The sequence below is a fragment of the Entelurus aequoreus genome, linkage group LG13, assembly GCF_033978785.1.
Source record: "Entelurus aequoreus isolate RoL-2023_Sb linkage group LG13, RoL_Eaeq_v1.1, whole genome shotgun sequence".
NCBI classification, from domain to species: Eukaryota; Metazoa; Chordata; class Actinopteri; order Syngnathiformes; family Syngnathidae; genus Entelurus; species Entelurus aequoreus.
This window is the reverse complement of record NC_084743.1, coordinates 2650487-2674849: the sequence shown is the minus strand read 5'-3', so window position 1 is coordinate 2674849 and position 24363 is coordinate 2650487. Positions and strand designations below refer to the sequence as shown.

At 32.2% G+C, this 24363-nt stretch overlaps 1 protein-coding gene and 1 long non-coding RNA gene across 3 annotated transcripts in view; one reads left to right on the top strand and one right to left on the bottom strand.

The window, feature by feature from the left end:
• Window positions 1–24363, top strand: part of gria4a (glutamate receptor, ionotropic, AMPA 4a) — a 351871-nt gene that overhangs the window by 306676 nt on the left and 20832 nt on the right. Inside the window, exons 15-16 of one of the 2 annotated variants that reach the window (XM_062067252.1) lie at window positions 4132–4379; window positions 23964–24078. In XM_062067252.1, the coding sequence (XP_061923236.1) occupies window positions 4132–4379; window positions 23964–24078 (363 nt within the window). Of the gene's footprint in view, window positions 1–4131; window positions 4380–16497; window positions 16613–23963; window positions 24079–24363 lie in introns of both variants that reach the window. The other variant, XM_062067253.1, reaches the window with a different exon arrangement.
• Window positions 71–4740, bottom strand: LOC133663067 (uncharacterized). The gene is made up of 3 exons (XR_009828226.1): window positions 4066–4740; window positions 295–389; window positions 71–186 (listed from the first exon to the last, which is right to left on the bottom strand). It is a non-coding gene; the product is annotated as an uncharacterized LOC133663067 (long non-coding RNA).

Here is a 24363-nt window from a genome sequence, read left to right as displayed (position 1 = left end):
TCATAAATATATATATATAAACATACATACATTGTTAGTGAAGAATGAACATTATCATGTCTGTGAGAGAAGAATGGATTGTATTCCACGTGATTATATTGTGCGTCATACAGTATCAACATGAGTCAGCTTGAGAAGGAGTGTGGGCGTTAAGGAGCAGTTCTGGTTCTGGTCTGAAGGTTGAATCTATGATGGGCACACAAAGTCATAAAAAAGGGAAGGAGGGGAAAAAGGCGACATTATTATGGGATAGGTGTCCGTCACGCATCATCTTGCACACACAAACACACACACCTCATTGGCTGCTGATGTCAGCACTGGAGAATGACTCCGTCGGGGAGAAGATGACGTTTGGATTCCTCTGCTTGCTTGCTCAGTGCAGTCGGACTCTGCAGACCACACCTTCATCAACATACACCATCAGGTCACATGCAATAAGGAACTTCATCAACATACACCATCAGGTCACATGCCATAAGGAACTTCATCAACATACACCATCAGGTCACATGCAATAAGGAACTTCATCAACATACACCATCAGGTCACATGCCATAAGGAACTTCATCAACATACACCATCAGGTCACATGCCATAAGGAACTTCATCAACATACACCATCAGGTCACATGCCATAAGGAACTTCATCAACATACACCATCAGGTCACATGCAATAAGGAACTTCATCAACATACACCATCAGGTCACATGCAATAAGGAACTTCATCAATATACACCATCAGGTCACATGCAATAAGGAACTTCATCAACATACACCATCAGGTCACATGCCATAAGGAACTTCATCAATATACACCATCAGGTCACATGCAATAAGGAACTTCATCAACATACACCATCAGGTCACATGCCATAAGGAACTTCATCAACATACACCATCAGATCACATGCCATAAGGAACTTCATCAATATACACCATCAGGTCACATGCAATAAGGAACTTCATCAACATACACCATCAGGTCACATGCCATAAGGAACTTCATCAATATACACCATCAGGTCACATGCAATAAGGAACTTCATCAACATACACCATCAGGTCACATGCCATAAGGAACTTCATCAATATACACCATCAGGTCACATGCAATAAGGAACTTCATCAACATACACCATCAGGTCACATGCCATAAGGAACTTCATCAACATACACCATCAGGTCACATGCCATAAGGAACTTCATCAACATACACCATCAGGTCACATGCCATAAGGAACTTCATCAACATACACCATCAGGTCACATGCAATAAGGAACTTCATCAACATACACCATCAGGTCACATGCAATAAGGAACTTCATCAATATACACCATCAGGTCACATGCAATAAGGAACTTCATCAACATACACCATCAGGTCACATGCCATAAGGAACTTCATCAATATACACCATCAGGTCACATGCAATAAGGAACTTCATCAACATACACCATCAGGTCACATGCCATAAGGAACTTCATCAACATACACCATCAGATCACATGCCATAAGGAACTTCATCAATATACACCATCAGGTCACATGCAATAAGGAACTTCATCAACATACACCATCAGGTCACATGCCATAAGGAACTTCATCAATATACACCATCAGGTCACATGCAATAAGGAACTTCATCAACATACACCATCAGGTCACATGCCATAAGGAACTTCATCAATATACACCATCAGGTCACATGCAATAAGGAACTTCATCAATATACACCATCAGGTCACATGCAATAAGGAACTTCATCAACATACACCATCAGGTCACATGCAATAAGGAACTTCATCAATATACACCATCAGATTTTTTAATGTGACATAATTTCAGCCATGAATTGGCCAATAATTCATAACAACATTGATTTTGATTCATTATTATTTTTTGAGCAACGACACTAAAATGCTTAAGGATCCAAAAGGGCCCGACTTATAAAAGTGTTAAAAATAAGTCATCCTTTTATTTTTTAAACTTTCAACGCTTAAGATCAACTTCAGATCTAGCCGTCGATTATAAGTTTGTATTATTTCTTTCATGATTTTTTTTTTGTTTTGTTTTATGCCCTTTTAGTCAAATAAAACTTTGTTTATTTTTATGTGGCAAACACAAAATATGAAATATTTTCCCCAAAAAATATTTAAAAGTGGATTTTTTAATGTGACATCATTTCAGCCATGAATTGGCCAATAATTCATAACAACATTGATTTTGATTCATTATTATTTTTTGAGCAACGACACTAAAATGCTTAAGGATCCAAAAGGGCCCGACTTATAAAAGTGTTAAAAATAAGTCATCCATTTTTTTTTTACTTTCAACGCTTAAGATCAACTTCAGATCTAGCCGTCGATTATAAGTTTGTATTATTTCCTTCATGATTTTTTTGGTGTTTTATGCCCTTTTAGTCAACTAAAACTTTGTTTATTTTTATGTGGCAAACACAAAATATGAAATATTTTCCCCAAAAAATATTTAAAAGTGGATTTTTTAATGTGACGTCATTTCAGCCATGAATTAGCCAATAATTCATAATAACATTGATTTTGATTTAAAATTGTGTTATTTCTTTCATGATTTTTTTGGTTTGTTTTTTTGCCCTTTTAGTCAAATAAAACTTTAAATATGTAAAAGTGGATTTTTTTTATTTTTTTTTTTATTTTTATTTTTTTTTTAATGATTGTTTAAGTTTTTAAAAGTTTCTCAGTGGGAACATTACATATATTGTCTTTGCGGTCTATTCAATTTGAATATAAGTAAAAAAAAAATCATTGTATTCTGTTTTTATTTACCATTTACACCAGGGGTCACCAACGCGGTGCCCGCGGGCACCAGGTAGCCCGTAAGGACCAGATGAGTAGCCCGCTGGCCTGTTCTAAAAATAGCTCAAATAGCAGCACTTACCAGTGAGCTGCCTGTATTTTTTAAATTGTATTTATTTACTAGCAAGCTGGTCTCGCTTTGCCCGACATTTTTAATTCTAAGAGAGACAAAACTCAAATAGAATTTGAAAATCCAAGAAAATATTTTAAAGACTTGGTCTTCACTTGTTTAAATAAATTCATTATTTTTTTTACTTTGCTTCTTACAACTTTCCGAAAGACAATTTTAGAGAAAAAATACAACCTTAAAATGATTTTAGGATTTTTAAACACATATACCTTTTTACCTTTTAAATTCCTTCCTCTTCTTTCCTGACAATTTAAATCATTGTTCAAGTAAATTTATTTTTTTTATTGTAAAGAATAATAAATAAATTTTAATTTAATTCTTCATTTTAGCTTCTGTTTTTTCGACGAAGAATATTTGTGAAATATTCCTTCAAACTTATTATGATTAAAATTCAAAAAAATTATTCTGGCAAATCTAGAAAATCTGTAGAATTAAATTTAAATCTTATTCCAAAGTCTTTTGAATTTCTTTTACAATTTTTGTTGTGGCAAATCTAGAAGAAATAATTATTTGTCTTTGTTAGACATATAGCTTGCTCCAATTTGTTGTATATTCTAACAAAGTGCAGATTGGATTTTAACCTATTTAAAACATGTCATCAAAATTCTAAAATGAGTCTTAATCAGGAAAAATTACTAATGATGTTCCATAAATTCTTTTTTTTTAATTTTTTGAAAAAGATTCGAATTAGCTAGTTTTTCTCTTCTTTTTTTCGGTTGAATTTTGAATTTTAAAGAGTCGAAATTGATGATAAACTATGTTTCAAATTTTAATTATCATTTTTTTTCGTGTTTTCTCCTCTTTTAACCCGTTCAATTAAGTGTAAATATCATTAATTATTAATAATAACATAGAGTTAAAGGTAAATTGAGCAAATTGGCTATTTCTGGCAATTTATTTAAGTGTGTATCAAACTGGTAGCCCTTCGCATTGATCAGTACACAAGAAGTAGCTCTTGGTTTCAAAAAGGTTGGTGACCCCTGATTTACACAATGTGCCAATTTCACTGGTTTTGGGGTTTGTACAATTAAATAAAAATGAATTATTCTTATTTAATGATGACATTATTATATCTACAGTTATTAAACATATTTGACCTTGCAAATGTCACATTTCTGCTACAAACGCATTCATTTCCGCTTCCTCTTCTGTCATGTCCGCAGCGCTCCAAAATCGCGGTGTACGAGAAGATGTGGTCCTACATGAAGTCGGCCGAGCCGACCGTCTTCACCAAGACCACGGCGGAGGGCGTGGCGCGGGTGCGCAAGTCCAAGGGGAAGTACGCCTTCCTCCTGGAGTCCACCATGAACGAGTACACGGAGCAGCGCAAGCCCTGCGACACCATGAAAGTGGGCGGCAACCTGGACTCCAAAGGATACGGGATCGCCACACCCAAAGGCTCACAGTTAAGGTAGGTGGAGTAGTGTGACAATAGGGAACAGTCACCTCACCGCGGTGGAACTGTGCTATTGCTGCCATATTCCACCTACCCTGCTGTGCCTTTTTCACGCCTTTTTCACGCCATCGCTGTCCGGTGGAAACTGATCACAATCCTCCGGTCCACCTGGTCCTTGGAACACATCAGTGGATGTCACAAGTAGGGATGGGTACCACGCCCGGTTACATGAAACACCGTGTTGGGTTATCCCGGTTGTGCGTGACGTCACGTCTGGTTGCAGCCATAAACAATATTAATAACCACAACAAAACTCCCGACGTATTGACCTTTTTGAACTCAAATAATCGTAAGAAATATGACTGATAAACTGACTGGTAAACTGACTGGTAAAGTCTGATGAACTGACTGATAAAGTCTGATAAACTGACTGGTAAAGTCTGATAAACTGACTGATAAAGTCTGATAAACTGACTGATAAAGTCTGATAAACTGACTGATAAAGTCTGATAAACTGACTGATAAAGTCTGATAAACTGACTGATAAAGTCTGATAAACTGACTGGCGGTCACTACCCAACCAGTTCTATAAATACTCCCATGTTAGGCTACACTTTTACAAAAAATCTGAAAATGAAGAACTAGGTACTTCATCCTAGTCCTGTTGGTTCTTCATCCTAGTCCTGTTGTCTCCAAGGTTCTTCATCCTAGTCCTGTTGGTTCTTCATCCTAGTCCTGTTGTCTCCAAGGTTCTTCATCCTAGTCCTGTTGGTTCTTCATCCTAGTCCTGTTGTCTCCAAGGTTCTTCATCCTAGTCCTGTTGGTTCTTCATCCTAGTCCTGTTGTCTCCAAGGTTCTTCATCCTAGTCCTTTTGGTTCTTCATCCTAGTCCTGTTGTCTCCCAGGCTCTTCATCCTAGTCCTGTTGGTTCTTCATCCTAGTCCTGTTGTCTCCCAGGTCCTTCATCCTAGTCCTGTTGGTTCTTCATCCTAGTCCTGTTGTCTCCAAGGTTCTTCATCCTAGTCCTGTTGGTTCTTCATCCTAGTCCTGTTGTCTCCAAGGTTATTCATCCTAGTCCTGTTGGTTCTTCATCCTAGTCCTGTTGTCTCCAAGGGTCTTCATCCTAGTCCTGTTGTCTCCAGGGGTCTTCATCCTAGTCCTGTTGTCTTCAAGGTTCTTCATCCTAGTCCTGTTGTCTCCAAGGTTATTCATCCTAGTCCTGTTGGTTCTTCATCCTAGTCCTGTTGGTTCTTCATCCTAGTCCTGTTGTCTCCAAGGTTCTTCATCCTAGTCCTGTTGTCTTCAAGGGTCTTCATCCTAGTCCTGTTGTCTCCAGGGGTCTTCATCCTAGTCCTGTTGTCTTCAAGGTTCTTCATCCTAGTCCTGTTGTCTCCAAGGTTATTCATCCTAGTCCTGTTGGTTCTTCATCCTAGTCCTGTTGGTTCTTCATCCTAGTCCTGTTGTCTCCAAGGTTCTTCATCCTAGTCCTGTTGTCTCCAAGGGTCTTCATCCTAGTCCTGTTGTCTTCAAGGTTCTTCATGCTAGTCCTGTTGTCTCCAAGGTTATTCATCCTAGTCCTGTTGGTACTTCATCCTAGTCCTGTTGTCTCCAAGGTTCTTCATCCTAGTCCTGTTGTCTCCAAAGTTCTTCATCCTGGTCCTGTTGTCTTCAATGTTATTCATCCTAGTCCTGTTGGTTCTTCATCCTAGTCCTGTTGGTTCTTCGTCCTAGTCCTGTTGTCTCCAAGGTTCTTCATCCTAGTCCTGTTGTCTCCAAGGGTCTTCATCCTAGTCCTGTTGTCTCCAAGGTTCTTCATCCTAGTCCTGTTGTCTTAAAGGTTCTTCATCCTAGTCCTGTTGGTTGTTCATCCTAGTCCTGTTGGTTCTTCATCTTAGTCCTGTTGTCTCCAAGGTTCTTCATCCTAGTCCTGTTGTTTCCAAGGGTCTTCATCCTAGTCCTGTTGTCTTCAAGGTTCTTCATGCTAGTCCTGCTGTCTCCAAGGTTATTCCTCCTAGTCCTGTTGGTTCTTCATCCTAGTCCTGTTGTCTCCAAAGTTCTTCATCCTGGTCCTGTTGTCTTCAAGGTTATTCATCCTAGTCCTGTTGTCTCCAAGGTTCTTCATCCTAGTCCTGTTGTCTTCAAGGTTCTTCATCCTAGTCCTGTTGTCTCCAAGGTTCTTCATGCTAGTCCTGTTGTCTCCAAGGTTCTTCATCCTAATCCTGTTGTCTTAAAGGTTCTTCATCCTAGTCCTGTTGGTTCTTCATCCTAGTCCTGTTGGTTCTTCATCCTAGTCCTGTTGTCTCCAAGGGTCTTCATCCTAGTCCTGTTGGTTCTTCATCCTAGTCCTGTTGTCTCCAAGGTTCTTCATCCTAGTCCTGTTGTCTCCAAGGTTCTTCATCCTACTCCTGTTGGTTCTTTATCCTAGTCCTGTTGTCTCCAAGGTTCTTCATCCTAGTCCTGTTGTGTCCAAGGTTCTTCATTCTAGTCCTGTTGGTTCTTCATCCTAGTCCTGTTGTCTCCGAGGTTCTTCATCCTAGTCCTGTTGTCTCTGAGGTTCTTCATCCTAGTCCTGTTGTCTCCAAGGTTCTTCATCCTAGTCCTGTTGTCTTCAAGGTTCTTCATCCTAGTCCTGTTGTCTCCAAGGTTCTTCATCCTAGTCCTGTTGGTTCTTCATCCTAGTCCTGTTGTTTCCAAGGTTCTTCATCCTAGTCCTGTTGTCTCCAAGGTTCTTCATCCTAGTCCTGTTGTCTCCGAGGTTCTTCATCCTGGTCATGTTGTCTCCGAGGTTCTTCATCCTAGTCCTGTTGTCTCCAAGGTTCTTCATCCTAGTCCTGTTGGTTCTTCATCCTAGTCCTGTTGTCTCCAAAGTTCTTCATCCTGGTCCTGTTGTCTTCAAGGTTATTCATCCTAGTCCTGTTGTCTCCAAGGTTCTTCATCCTAGTCCTGTTGTCTTCAAGGTTCTTCATCCTAGTCCTGTTGTCTCCAAGGTTCTTCATGCTAGTCCTGTTGTCTCCAAGGTTCTTCATCCTAATCCTGTTGTCTTAAAGGTTCTTCATCCTAGTCCTGTTGGTTCTTCATCCTAGTCCTGTTGTCTCCAAGGGTCTTCATCCCAGTCCTGTTGGTTCTTCATCCTAGTCCTGTTGTCTCCAAGGTTCTTCATCCTAGTCCTGTTGTCTCCAAGGTTCTTCATCCTACTCCTGTTGGTTCTTTATCCTAGTCCTGTTGTCTCCAAGGTTCTTCATCCTAGTCCTGTTGTGTCCAAGGTTCTTCATTCTAGTCCTGTTGTCTCCGAGGTTCTTCATCCTAGTCCTGTTGTCTCTGAGGTTCTTCATCCTAGTCCTGTTATCTCCAAGGTTCTTCATCCTAGTCCTGTTGTCTTCAAGGTTCTTCATCCTAGTCCTGTTGTCTCCAAGGTTCTTCATCCTAGTCCTGTTGGTTCTTCATCCTAGTCCTGTTGTTTACAAGGTTCTTCATCCTAGTCCTGTTGTCTCCAAGGTTCTTCATCCTAGTCCTGTTGTCTCCGAGGTTCTTCATCCTGGTCATGTTGTCTCCGAGGTTCTTCATCCTAGTCCTGTTGTCTCCAAGGTTCTTCATCCTAGTCCTGTTGGTTCTTCATCCTAGTCCTGTTGTCTCCAAGGTTCTTCATCCTAGTCCTGTTGTCTCCAAGGTTCTTCATCCTACTCCTGTTGGTTCTTCATCCTAGTCCTGTTGTCTCCAAGGTTCTTCATCCTAGTCCTGTTGTCTCCGAGGTTCTTCATCCTGGTCATGTTGTCTCCGAGGTTCTTCATCCTAGTCCTGTTGTCTCCAAGGTTCTTCATCCGAGTCCTGTTGGTTCTTCATCCTAGTCCTGTTGTCTCTGAGGTTCTTCATCCTAGTCCTGTTGTCTCTGAGGTTCTTCATCCTAGTCCTGTTGTCTCCAAGGTTCTTCATCCTACTCCTGTTGGTTCTTCATCCTAGTCCTGTTGTCTCCAAGGTTCTTCATCCTAGTCCTGTTGTCTCTGAGGTTCTTCATCCTAGTCCTGTTGGTTCTTCATCCTAGTCCTGTTGTCTCCAAGGTTCTTCATCCTAGTCCTGTTGTCTCCAAGGGTCTTCATCCTAGTCCTGTTGTCTCCAAGGGTCTTCATCCTAGTCCTGTTGTCTCCAAGGTTATTCATCCTAGTCCTGTTGTCTCCGAGGTTCTTCATCCTGGTCATGTTGTCTCCGAGGTTCTTCATCCTAGTCCTGTTGTCTCTGAGGTTCTTCATCCTAGTCCTGTTGTCTCCAAGGTTCTTCATTCTAGTCCTGTTGGTTCTTCATCCTAGTCCTGTTGTCTCCAAGGTTCTTCATCCTAGTCCTGTTGTCTCCAAGGTTCTTCATCCTAGTCCTGTTGGTTCTTCATCCTAGTCCTGTTGTCTCCAAGGTTCTTCATCCTAGTCCTGTTGTCTCCAAGGTTCTTCATCCTAGTCCTGTTGTCTCCAAGGTTCTTCATCCTACTCCTGTTGGTTCTTCATCCTAGTCCTGTTGTCTCCAAGATTCTTCATCCTAGTCCTGTTGTCTCTGAGGTTCTTCATCCTAGTCCGGTTGGTTCTTCATCCTAGTCCTGTTGTCTCTGAGGTTCTTCATCCTAGTCCTGTTATCTCCAAAGTTCTTCATCCTACTCCTGTTGGTTCTTCATCCTAGTCCTGTTGTCTCCAAGGTTCTTCATCCTAGTCCTGTTGTCTCTGAGGTTCTTCATCCTAGTCCTGTTGGTTCTTCATCCTAGTCCTGTTGTCTCCAAGGTTCTTCATCCTAGTCCTGTTGGTTCTTCATCCTAGTCCTGTTGTCTCCAAGGTTCTTCATCCTAGTCCTGTTGTCTCCAAGGTTCTTCATCCTAGTCCTGTTGGTTCTTCATCCTAGTCCTGTTGTCTCCAAGGTTCTTCATCCTAGTCCTGTTGTATCCAGTTGTTTCTTCATCATAGTCCTGTTGTCTCCACGGTTCTTCATCCTAGTCCTGTTGGTTCTTCATCCTAGTCCTGTTGTCTCCGAGGTTCTTCATCCTAGTCCTGTTGGTTCTTCATCCTAGTCCTGTTGTCTCCAAGGTTCTTCATCCTAGTCCTGTTGCTTCTTCATCCTAGTCCTGCTGTCTCCAAGGTTCTTCATCCTAGTCCTGTTGTCTCCAAGGTTCTTCATCCTAGTCCTGTTGGTTCTTCATCCTAGTCCTGTTGTCTCCAAGGTTCTTCATCCTAGTCCTGTTGTCTCCAAGGTTTTTCATCCTAGTCCTGTTGGTTCTTCATCCTAGTCCTGTTGTCTCCGAGGTTCTTCATCCTAGTCCTGTTGTCTCTGAGGTTCTTCATCCTAGTCCTGTTGGTTCTTCATCCTAGTCCTGTTGTCTCTGAGGTTCTTCATCCTAGTCCTGTTGTCTCTGAGGTTCTTCATCCTAGTCCTGGCTTTGCTGTTGACATGCTACCGATTAGCATTAGCCATTTTACATGGCGATTACAACACTTTCAAAAGTGTTAATGAAAACTACAAATAAGATGCATGTTACAATCAAACAGCTGGTGCGTAATAAGTACAATACTTACAGTATTAACACTTTTTAGGGTGCAACAACAGCCGTGACATAATATTTTCATATCCTCTATGTAATGTTGCAATTTTTAACACCAACAAAGAAATTGGCTTTAAAAATGATCCCACGTAAGGCTACACTTTTCCAAAAATTGCGCTAGCTTGATGCTAATACACAATGGCTTTGCTATTGACATGCTAACGATTAGCATTAGCCATTTTACATGGCGATTACAACACCTCCAAATGTGATAATGAAAACTACAACTAAGATGTGCGTTACAATCAAGCAGTTGGTGTGTAATAAGTACAATACTTACAGTACTAACACTTTTTAGGGTGCAACAAAAAAAAACCTGATATAAAATGTTCATATCCTCTAGGTAACGTTGCAATTTTTAATGCCAACTTGACTCAGAAATGTAATAATAAAAGATGTAACCACTGGACAGAAATGATCATAATCAGCTCAAGTACAATGCTTACAGTACTAACACTTTTTAGGGTGCAACAAAAAAACGTAATATAAAATGTTCATATCCTCTAGGTAACGTTGCAATTTTTAATGCTAACTTGACTCAGAAATGTAATAATAAAAGATGTAACCACTGGACAGAAATGATCATAATCAGCTCAAGTACAATACTTACAGTATCAACACTTTTTAGGGTGCAACAACAAAAACCGTGATACAAAATGTTCATATCCTCTAGGTAACGTTGCAATTTTTAATGCCAACTTGACTCAGAAATGTAATAATAAAAGATGTAACCACTGGACATAAATGATCATAATCAGCTCAAGTACAATACTTACAGTATTAACACTTTTTAGGGTGCAACAAAGAAAAAAACGTTATTCAAAATGTTCATATCCTCTAGGTAACGATGCAATTTTTAATGCCAACTTGACTCAGAAATGTAATAATAAAAGATGTAACCACTGGACAGAAATGATCATAATCAGCTCAAGTACAATACTTACCGTATTAACACTTTTTAGGGTGCAACAAAAAAAACCGTGATATAAAATGTTCATATCCTCTAGGTAACTTTGCGATTTTTAATGCCAACTTGACTCAGAAATGTAATAATAAAAGATGTAACCACTGGACAGAAATGATCATAATCAGCTCAAGTACAATACTTACAGTATTAACACTTTTTAGGGTGCAACAAAAAAAACAAAAAAAACACCATTAACTATACAAAAAAAAATAAACAACTGGATAGAAGTAGGAATGTCCGATAATGGCTTTTTTGCCGATATCCAATATTCCGATATTGTCCAAACTCTTAATTACCGATACCGATATCAACCGATACCGATATATACAGTCGTGGAATTAACACATTTTTATGCCTAATTTGGACAATTGGGTATGGTGAAGATAAGGTCTTTTTTTTATCAAATTAATAAAATAAAATAAGATAAATAAATTAAAAACTTTTTTTTTTAATAAAAAAGAAAGTAAAACAATATAAAACAGGTACATAGAAACTAGTAATTAATGAAAATTAGTAACTGTTAAAGGTTAGTACTGTTAGTGGAGCAGCAGCACGCACAATCATGTGTGCTTACGGACTGTATCCCTTGCAGACTGTATTGATATATATTGATATATAATGTAGGAAGCAGAATATTAATAACAGAAAGAAACAACCCTTTTGTGTGAATGAGTGTAAATGGGGGAGGGAGGTTTTTGGGGATGGTGTACTAATTGTAAGTGTATCTTGTGTTTTTTATGTTGATTTAATAAAAAAATGTAAAAACAAAAAATATAACCGATACCGATAATTTCCGATATTACATTTTAAAGCATTTATCGGCCGATAAATGTTATCATCATTTTAAAAATGTTCCAATAAAAATGTGATTTTAATATAAAAAAAAAAACAATATCATATCGATTCACACAGATAAAAAGTACCCAAAACTGGCACCGTTTAGTACCGTGTCGGTGGAAATGTGAGCGGCACCCATCCCGAGTCCCAAGTCCTGACTATTCAAAAAGTTTCAAAGTTTCCACCCGGCAGCACCTTAAAGATGCATAGACTCCCATCATCCCCCCACCCCGTCTCATGGTGTGTCTCGTCCACGTCCGCCATCATTCCGTCACCTGCCCGCCATTACGTTGGCTTCCTTCCACAGGACCACCTCTCAGGTAACACTATCCATGCTGTCCCCGTCTCTCGTGAGCCCCCCCCCACGCCCCACACCCCACGCCATCCCCTCCATACTGAGATGCTTTCAAGTGACGAGACTATGAGGAGAGGCTGAACGTCCACGGCCGGAGGACGGGGGAAATGCTGGCCAAACAGACCAATGGGGGACTCGAACAAACCACAAGAGTCTTTTATAGGAATTGGCTGGGTCAAACTAAGACTAAAAAGTGACTTTCCCCCCTCAGCAGACATTTGACAATAAAAACAAAGGCGAGCTAAGTGTGTGATGAGGGGAGTCAGACTGTCTGTCCTACCACTTCCCCGGTGTGCCGCTGGCTCAAACTCCAAAAAGGAGTTTTTTGGGGGGTTTTGTTACGGTGCGTGGGAGGGTCAATCTGCTGCGGTCTCTCAATGGGTCCTAACGTGAGCGAGCGAGTGGAAACGTGGCTGGGGGCCTCTGCTCATAGTGCCGTCTTTGGTCCTTGGACCAAGGTGCCGTGTCCGCCTAAGTGGAGATGACTGCTGACATGTGGCTGTCGATGACTCACAAATACATCTTTTCCCCTGTTTTCCTCATCCCATCGCCCCACTCAGCCAATCACAGCTGGTAGATTAGGTGGCCCCAGAGAACACTGTCTTGATCCATATCTCGTCGCTCTCCAAACAAACATTAGTTCTATGACGGCCGATCACGCGCTGTTGAGCTTAAGGGCCTGGCAATCCGCAATGCGTGTCCAAAACCTAAATTGAAGGGAAACTGCACTTTTTTTGTTTTTGTTTATTTAATGGTTTTACAATTTTTTTTAATTGTATTAATATTTATATTAATTTTTTTTTTGCATTTTATTATTTATTATTTTAATTTCAATTATTATTAATATTTATTATTTTTATTTTTTATTTTAGTATTTATTTATTTTTTTATATTATTTCAATTTTAATTATTAGTAATAATATGTATTATAATTTATTAATATTTTATTTAGTTTATCATTCAAAATTATTATTCTTATTATTTGTATTATTTCAACTTCAATTATTATTATTTTACTATTTTAATTTCAATTATTATTAATATTTATTATTTTATTATTTTATTTGTATTGTATTATTTATTATTATTATTTTATTATTTCAATTTAAATTACTAACTATATTTATTAATAGTTATTAATATTTTATTTAGTTTATCGTTCAAAATTATTATTGTTATTATTTTTATTATTTCAATTTAAATTATTATTATTTTATTATTTTATTATTTTAATTTCAATTATCAATTATATATATATTTTTTCAAATTTGTATTGTATTATTTATTATTTTTCTTTTATTATTTTAATTTCAATTACTAATACTATTTATTAATAATATTTATTATTATTTTATTTGGATTATCGTTCAAAATTATTATTTTTATTTCTTGAAACGTGACAAATCTGGGGATTGCGGTATACACTCTAGCCGCCATATAGCAGTAGAGTGTTGAATTTTTTGTTTATTACAATTTTTTAAAAAAACATTTTAATTTTCTTATTTTAATTTCAATTATTATTGATAATATTTATTATTTTTATTTTTTATTTTTATTTTAGTATTTATTGTTCTTATTATATTATTTAAATTTCAATTATTATTAATAATATTGATTAATATTTATTAACATTTTATTTGGTTTATCGTTCAAAATGATTATTCTCATTTTTTATTTTATTAATTTAATTTCAATTATTATTAATATGTATTATTTTATTTTTTAAATTGTCATGTTATTTTATTTTTCGAATTGACATGTTATTTTATTATTTTAATTTCAATTATTAATAATATTTATTCATAATTTGTATTATTATTTTATTTGGTTTATCGTTCAAAACTATTTTCATTTTTTGAAACGTGACAAATCTGGGGATTGCACTACACACTTTAGCCGCCAGATGGCCGTAGAGTGTTGAATATCGTAAAATGGGTTGAGTGGCAATTCCAACTTTGACCACAGCGTCAGTCGCTATGTAGAGTGGCACTTTCCATCATTTTCAGCAGACTGCATTGCTAGATGATTTGATTGATTGCCTGGGTTGTAGGAAATTATTAAAGAAATCCGAGTAATTTAGTGCATGGAAACATAGTCAGTGTCAAAGATTGAAGGGAACGCAGCTGAGAAAAGTTGATGCTTTGGCCATGAATCCTTGGAACACATTCAGCCCTTTGTCCCTGAATTTTGTTTGGAAGTAAATCTCTTCAGGGGTGTGAACACACACACAAACACACACACACACACACACACACACAGTGTGAGCAGCATGAAGGTAGTAAAGCAGCAGGAGGGTACACGAGCTCCATCAGCAGGCAGCAGACTGCTTTAAGAGCAGCGATGTAACTCTGGCACAATCTAACACTTCTAGATCAGGAGGTTCATTTATTACCAAAGCTATTTTGGACAAGGAATTTTAGCCTTTCAATTTTGGGAACTGAAATGTTTACAATTATGCAGACTATTTAATTGAATACAAATTGAGTATACAAATAAGTATTACAAATGAGTGTACACAAAAATTAAGTATGAAAAAAAATTGGTGTGGAAAATAATTTGGTGTAAAAAAAATGAGTGTGCAAAAATTTCAGTATGAAAAAAAATCACTGTAAAAAAAATTAGTGTACAAAAAAATCAGTATGAAAAAAATTCAGTGTAAAACAACCCGTGTATGAATTTTTTTTTTTTAATCAGTGTATAAAAATTCAGTGTAAAAAAACTGTATGAAAATGCAGTGTATAAAAAAATTCAGTGTAAAAGGATTCAGTGTAAAAAAAACAGTGTATGAAAATTCAGTGTATAAAAAAATAAGTTTGAAAAAACAGTGTATAAAAATTCAGTGTAAACATTCAGTGCAAAAACATTTCAGTGCAAAAAAAACTGTATAAAAAAATAGGAAAAATCAGTGTGTAATAAATCAGTTTTTTAAAATTCTGTGTAAAAAAAACTATGAAAATTCAGTGTATAAAATAATTCTGTGTAAAAAGATTCAGTGGAGTGTAACAAAAAATCAGTGTATAAAAATTTAGTGTAAAAAAAACGGTATGAAAATTCAGTGTAAGAAAAAATCAGTGTATAAAAATGCAGTGTGAAAAAAGTTTAGTGTAAAACGATTCAGTGTAAAAAAAAAAAACAATGTATAAAAAAACTCAGTTTGGAAAAAACAGTGTATAAAAATTCAGTGTAAAAACAATTCAGTGCAAAAAAGATCCATGTATAAATAAATTGGAAAAAATCAGTGTATAATAATTCAGTTTTTAAAAATTCTGTGTAAAAAAAACTGTGTGAAAATTCAGTGTATAAAAAAATTAAGTGTAGAAAGATTCAGTGTAAAAAAAAATCAGTATAAGAAAAAATGTGTGTATGAAAAATGTAGTGTCAAAAAAATTCAGCATACAAAAATCATTGTATAAATATTCAGTTTAAAAACAATTCAGTGTGTAAAAAGTTCAGTGTAAAAAGATTCAGTGTAAAAAAACATTGTATGAAAATTCAGTGTATAAAAAATTAAGTTTGAAAAAACAGTGTATAAAAAAATCAGTGTAAACATTTAGTATAAAAACAATTGAGTGCAAAAAAAGCTGTGTATAAAAATTCAGTGTAAAAAGATTCAGTGTAAAAAAAAATTTGTGTAAAAAAAATTCAGCATAGAAAAATCAGTGTATAATATATACATTGATTTTTATAAAAAAAATCTGTGTATAATATACACTGATTTTTCTATGCTGAATTTTTTTTACACACATTTTTTTTTTACACTGAATTTTTTTTACTGAATATTTATACACCGTGTAAATATTCACTAAAAAAAATTCAGTGTGTAAAAAGTTCAGTGTAAAAAAAAATTCTGTGTAAAAAAAACAGTGTATGAAAATTCAGTGTATAAAAATTCAGTATAAAAAGATTCAGTGTAAAAAAAATTATGTGTAAAATAATTATGTGTACCAAAAATCAGTGTAAAAACAAAAAAAATCAGTGTATTTAATTTTAGTTTCAAAAAAATGTTGTGTAGAAAAAAATCAGTGCATAAAAATTTAGTGTAAAAGAATTCAGTATACAAAAAATTCAGTATGAAAAAAATTAAATGTAAAAAAAAATGTGTTTGGAAAATTAAATGTAAAAAAAAAAAAGGTGGGAAAGTATTTTAAAAAAATAATGATTTCACCAAATTCAAGTGTGGAAAAGAATGTTTGGTAATAAAAACACAAAAGAAGCAAATATTTGTGGACGGAGAGATGAAGAGCGAGCGAGTGTTGCCTGAGGGGCCTCCATCTTTGTGCCCTCCACCCTTTTCCTCCACCCGCCCGGCTGCGGTCCTCATCTGTCTGTCCCTCCATCCTTTTGCTCTGACCAAACTATCTTATCTGTCCCCTCCCCCTCCTCCTCTTTTGTTTGTACCTTAAAGAAACGCGGTCAACCTGGCCGTGCTCAAGCTCAACGAGCAGGGCCTGTTGGACAAATTGAAAAACAAGTGGTGGTATGACAAAGGAGAATGTGGCAGCGGGGGAGGGGATTCCAAGGTTAGCCCTCTCTGTCCGCCCGCCCCATCCTCAAGGACCGGGGGGGCCCATCGCCGGCCGGGGAGCCCGCGATGGCCCCCTGTCCTGGGAGAGTAACGCCAGCATCTGCCCGGGCCAGCAGCGCCGGCCAAAGGGCAAAAGTGAACCCTCCTGAGACATGTTGCATCTTCTGGCTCCATGTTGCAGCTGCTGTCAGCGCCGTGCACCTTTTTTTCCCCCCCGCATAAAAAGGTTCACAGCCCCTTGACACGCGTCAAGCCAAAATATGATTGGCTCCAACACTCGGTTGGCTACATTTCCAGAAGGGGGGGAAAAAAGAGGTGGAATAGATACAAGGAGACAATTTGCAGTTACTGTACAAGGCAGGAACGTTCGCCCCCTGGTGGCGACTCTGAGGAGCACTAAAGAACACCAAGTATTGAATATTAGTTAGATATGTTGACTTTTTACATTTTCAAAACTAATACAATATACACATTTTTTTAGGGGGTCTCCGACATAAAAATACATATATTTTTATTTTATTTTTTATTGTTTTATTCGTACATTTCTAAAGGTAACATTGTTAAAAACAATTAAACGCTTAAATCTCTAGATTGACTTCAGTTCTGTCAATATGATTTTTTTTCTTTATGTTTTTATAGTAAAAATACATAATAAAATTTAAAAAATACCACTAAAATTCCTGGGTAAAAGAGAATACTTTTTTTTTTCTTTTTTTTACTGTCAATGCTTAAGTCTGTAGATCAACTTCCCATCCATGCGTCGATTTTATAGTTTTTTCACGTTTGTTTTATGCACTTTTTGTCTAAGAAAAATTTGTTTTTTTTATGGAAAACACAGAAAATATGCAATATTTTCCACCAAATATATTTATTTCAAAGTGGAATACTTGATGTGGAGTAACTGGAGCCTTAAATATGTCAATAATTCATACAAAAAATAATTGTATTTCATTATGATTTAAAAAAAAATAAAAAATTATTGGATAGAAGATCACACTTTTTTTTTTACTTTCAACACTTAAGTCTTTAGATCAACTTCTGATCTATCCATTTGATTATAAGTTTTGATTGTTTTTTCACGTTTGTTTTGTGCACTTTTTGTCTAAGAAAACTCTGTTTTTTATGGCAAACACAAAATATGCAATATTTTCCACCAAAAATATTTATTTCAAAGTGGCATATTTGATGTGAAGTAATTGGAGCCTTGAATAAGTTAATAATTAATAATAAGGTTTATTTTAGTTCATTATTTTTGCGCAATGACAGTTATATATATTTGTTTTATTTTTATTTATATATATATATATATATATATATATATATATATATATATATATATATATATATATATATATATATATATATATATATATATATATATATATATATATACATATATATATATATATATATATATATATATATATATATATATATATATATATATATATATATATATATATATATATATATATATATATATATATATATATATATATATATATATATATATATTAAAGTTAAGTTAAAGTACCCATATATATATAAATAAATGCCACTAAATTTCCTGGTAAAAAAAATAAAATATATATATATATATATATATATATATATATATATATATATATATATATATATATATATATATATATATACTGTATATTAATTTCAATTTTATTTTTTTACTTTCAATTCTTAAGTCTCTAGATTAACTTCAGACGTATCCGTCTATTATATGTTTTTATTATTTATTCATGAATGTTTTTGTTTCTTTTATGCTCTTTTGTACAAGAAAACTTCATAACAAACATAACTTTATTATTACTTTTGAGCAATGACAGTTTAAAAAATCCCACTAAAATGCTTGGGGATCCAAAAGGGCCCCACTTATAATTTTTTTTAAATAAGTCGTTAAAAAATAAATAATAAAATAAAATAAAATAAAATTTTAAATATATATATATATATATATATATATATATATATATATATATATATATATATATATATATATATATATATATATATATATATACATCATTTTTTTAAATTGTATTTTATTTTTTTACTTTCAACGCTTAAGTCTCTAGATCAACTTCAGATCTATCCGTCGATTATAAGTTTTTATTATTTATTCATCTATTTTGTGTTAATTGTATACCCTTTGTGTAAAATAAAACTTTCTTTTTGTAAATGGTAAACAACAAAAAGGGAAACCCCCCCCCCCAAAAAAAACATTTCTTACAGTGGAATATTGTGAAGTAATTGGAGCCTTGAATAAGTCAATAATTCATAACAACATAAATTTTATTTCATTATTATTTTTGAGCAATGACAGTTTAAAAAAAAAAAAAAAATTTAATCCTAAATAAATATAATAATACATAAATAATAACAATAAATGATAATAATGACGATAATAATAAATAAAATAATACATACTACATAATAAATAATGTTTTTATAATACATATTTTAATAAATACTATATATGATACAATAATAATACATACATAACTGTATTTTTTATGCAATATTATTTGAAATGCACAACTTTTTATATTTTAGCAGATACATTAGGTGTATTTACAAAATATAATAATGAATAATAATAATAGTAATAGTACATAAAACCATAAACACTACCTAATAAATAATAATAACAATACATCAAAAATAATGATAACAAATAATATAATAAATACTATATAAGATACAATAATAAATATATAACTGTATTTTTTATGCAATGTTGTTATTTGAAATGCACAACTTTTTATATTTTAGCAGATACATTAGGTATATTTACTGAATATAATAATAAATAAATAATAATAGTAATAGTACATAAAACCATAAACACTACCTAATAAATAGTAATAATAATAATACATAAAAAATAATGATAACAAATAATATAATAAATACTATATAAGATACAATAATACATATATAACTGTATTTTTATGCAATATTATTTGAAATGCACAACTTTTTATATTTTAGCAGATACATTAGGTGTATTTACTAAATATAATAATACATAACAATAAATAAATTATAATAATTGTAGTAATAGTACATACATTTTCAATCTATGAATGTACAACTGTTTGTTTATTTTGTTGACCATTGACCGAAGAATAATAAACTAAACTAAACTAAACTAAAACCATAAATATTACCTAATATGTAATAATAATAATACATAAAAAATAATGATAACAAATAATATGATAAATACTATATAAGATACAATAATAAATATAAATTTTTATTTTTTATACAATGTTGTTTGAAATGCACAACGTTTTATATTTTAGCAGATACATTAGGTGTATTTACTGAATATAATAATAAATAAATAATAATAGTAATAGTAAATAAAACCATAAACACTACCTAATAAATAATAATAATAATAATAATAATACATAAAAAATAATGATAACAAATAATATAATAAATACTATATACATGTAAGATACAATAATACATATATAACTGTATTTTTATGCAATATTATTTGAAATGCACAACTTTTTATATTTTAGCAGATACATTAGGTGTAATTACTACATATGATAATAAATAACAATAAATAAATAATAATAATAATATTAATAGTAATAGTATATAAAACCATAAATACTACCTAATAAATAATAATAATAATACATAAAAAATAATTATAACAAATAATATAATACATACTATTTAAGATACAATAATAAATATAAAACTGTATTTTTTAATGCAATGTTATTTGAAATGCACAACTTTTTATATTTTAGCAGATACATTAGGTGTATTTACTAAATATAATAATACATAACAATAAATAATAATAATAATTATTGTAATAGTACATACATTTTCAATCTATGAATGTACAACTGTTTGTTTATTTTGTTGACCATTGACCGAAGAATAATAAACTAAACTAAACTAAACTAAAACCATAAATATTACCTAATATATAATAATAATAATAATAATACATAAAAAATAATGATAACAAATAATATGATAAATACTATATAAGATACAATAATAAATATAAATTTGTATTTTTTACACAATGTTGTTTGAAATGCACAACGTTTTATATTTTAGCAGATACATTAGGTATATTTACTGAATATAATAATAAATAAATAATAATAGTAATAGTACATAAAACAATAAACACTACCTAATAAATAATAATAATAATAATAATACATAAAAAATAATGATAACAAAAAATATAATAAATACTATATACATGTAAGATACAATAATACATATATAACTGTATTTTTATGCAATATTATTTGAAATGCACAACTTTTTATATTTTAGCAGATACATTAGGTGTAATTACTACATATGATAATAAATAACAATAAATAAATAATAATAATAATATTAATAGTAATAGTATATAAAACCATAAATACTACCTAATAAATAATAATAATAATAATAATACATAAAAAATAATTATAACAAATAATATAATACACACTATTTAAGATACAATAATAAATATATAACTGTATTTTTTTTATGCAATGTTATTTGAAATGCACAACTTTTTATATTTTAGCAGATACATTAGGTGTATTTACTAAATATAATAATACATAACAATAAATAAATAATAATAATTATAGTAATAGTACATACATTTTCAATCTATGAATGTACAACTGTTTGTTTATTTTGTTGACCATTGACCGAAGAATAATAAACTACACTAAACTAAACTAAAACCATAAATATTACCTAATATATAATAATAATAATAATAATACATAAAAAATAATGATAACAAATAATGTGATAAATACTATGCAAGATACAATAATAAATATATATTTGTATTTTTTATACAATGTTGTTTGAAATGCACAATGTTTTGTATTTTAGCAGATACATTAGGTGTAATTACTACATATAATAATAAATAACAATAAATAAATAATAATAATAATATTAATAGTAAAAGTATATAAAACCATAAATACTACCTAATAAATAATAATAATAATACATAAAAAATAATTATAACAAATAATATAATACATACTATTTAAGATACAATAATAAATACAAAACTGTATTTTTTTATGCAATGTTATTTGAAATGCACAACTTTTTATATTTTAGCAGATACATTAGGTGTATTTACTAAATATAATAATACATAACAATAAATAAATAATAATAATTATTGTAATAGTACATACATTTTCAATCTATGAATGTACAACTGTTTGTTTATTTTGTTGACCATTGACCGAAGAATAATAAACTAAACTAAACTAAACTAAACTAAAACCATAAATATTACCTAATATATAATAATAATAATAATACATAAAAAATAATGATAACAAATAATATGATAAATACTATATAAGATACAATAATAAATATATATTTGTATTTTTTATACAATGTTGTTTGAAATGCACGTTTTATATTTTAGCAGATACATTAGGTGTAATTACTACATATAATAATAAATAACAATAAATAAATAATAATAATAATATTAATAATAAAAGTATATAAAACCATAAATACTACATAATAAATAATAATAATAATACATAAAAAAATAATTATAACAAATAATATAATACATACTATTTAAGATACAATAATAAATATAAAACTGTATTTTTTTATGCAAAGTTATTTGAAATGCACAACTTTTTATATTTTAGCAGATACATTAGGTGTATTTACTAAATATAATAATACATAACAATAAATAAATAATAATAATTATTGTAATAGTACATACATTTTCAATCTATGAATGTACAACTGTTTGTTTATTTTGTTGACCATCGACCGAAGAATAATAAACTGAACTAAACTAAACTAAACTAAAACCATAAATATTACCTAATATATAATAATAATAATACATAAAAAATAATGATAACAAATAATATGATAAATACTATATAAGATACAATAATAAATATATATTTGTATTTTTTTATACAATGTTGTTTGTAATGCACAACGTTTTATATTTTAGCAGACACATTAGGTATATTTACTGAATATAATAATACATAAATAATAATAGTAATAGTACATAAAACAATAAACACTACCTAATAAATAATAATAATAATAATACATACAAAATAATGATAACAAATAATATAATAAATACTATATACATGTAAGATACAATAATACACATATAAATGTATTTTTATGCAATATTATTTGAAATGCACAACTTTTTATATTTTAGCAGATACATTAGGTGTAATTACTACATATAATAATAAATAACAATAAATAAATAATAATAATAATATTAATAGTAATAGTATATAAAACCATAAATACTACCTAATAAATAATAATAATAATACATAAAAAATAATTATAACAAATAATATAATACACACTATTTAAGATACAATAATAAATATATAACTGTATTTTTTTTATGCAATGTTATTTGAAATGCACAACTTTTTATATTTTAGCAGATACATTAGGTGTATTTACTAAATATAATAATACATAACAATAAATAAATAATAATAATTATAGTAATAGTACATACATTTTCAATCTATGAATGTACAACTGTTTGTTTATTTTGTTGACCATTGACCGAAGAATAATAAACTATACTAAACTAAACTAAAACCATAAATATTACCTAATATATAATAATAATAATAATACATAAAAAATAATGATGACAAATAATATGATAAATACTATACAAGATACAATAATAAATATATATTTGTATTTTTTATACAATGTTGTTTTAAATGCACAACGTTTTATATTTTAGCAGATACATTAGGTATATTTGCACAAAGTATCAGATCGGAAATAAAAACAGTATTATCGCACATCACTAGTTAAGTGTTTTTTTGAGGTGGTACTTGGTTAAAAAAAAGACTGCTCTACCAATTGTCCCAGTATGAACTTGACATTCCCTAAAAAGAGTTAAAAGTGCCAAAACCACCTTTAATAAGTGCGTGAAGTAGAAGAATGCCTATTCGCACGCTGATATGGAATGTTTGTGCCTTGTCAGTACCTGCGTGCGCTCCGCTCGCCGGGCAGCCTGGGCAGCACGCTGGCGTCGCGTGACAAAAGGCGTCTCCCGCTCACATGTCTGTCGCTGGCTGAGCCCACCGAGCGCACACGCATGTACTCGGCGGGAGCCGCGCTCGGTCACCCTTTTTTTTTTTTGGCTGTCGTTGTTGTGCTTTCTCTGAACTCTGTGCCATGCATTACCTGTGAAAAGAAGTGAATAACATAAAATAACATGACCCATGATGTTATTTATGTTATTTTTACACGCAAAGAACCCCGGTAAACCTTGCCGTTTTGAAACTGAGCGAAGCAGGCGTCTTAGACAAACTGAAAAACAAATGGTGGTATGACAAGGGCGAGTGTGGACCCAAGGACTCTGGAAGTAAGGTCAGTCCCACGCTGCTGAAGCCCCAGAATGCTAGCCTGAAACTCTCATCCTCAACATGCCCCCCAGATTACTGCAACTACTGTGCTAGCCACACCTTCTCACTTTGCTTTCTTGATGACTGTGCATATTCTGATGCTTCAACCCCCATTTCCACCGCAGTTTAGCGTCCGAGAGACAAGATGATCATCAGACTATTGTCACACTCATGTCTCATTCACAAAACCCCCATTTGAGAAGATAAGTCTCGTTTTGGCAACACGTAATATTGCTGCTTGCTTTTATTC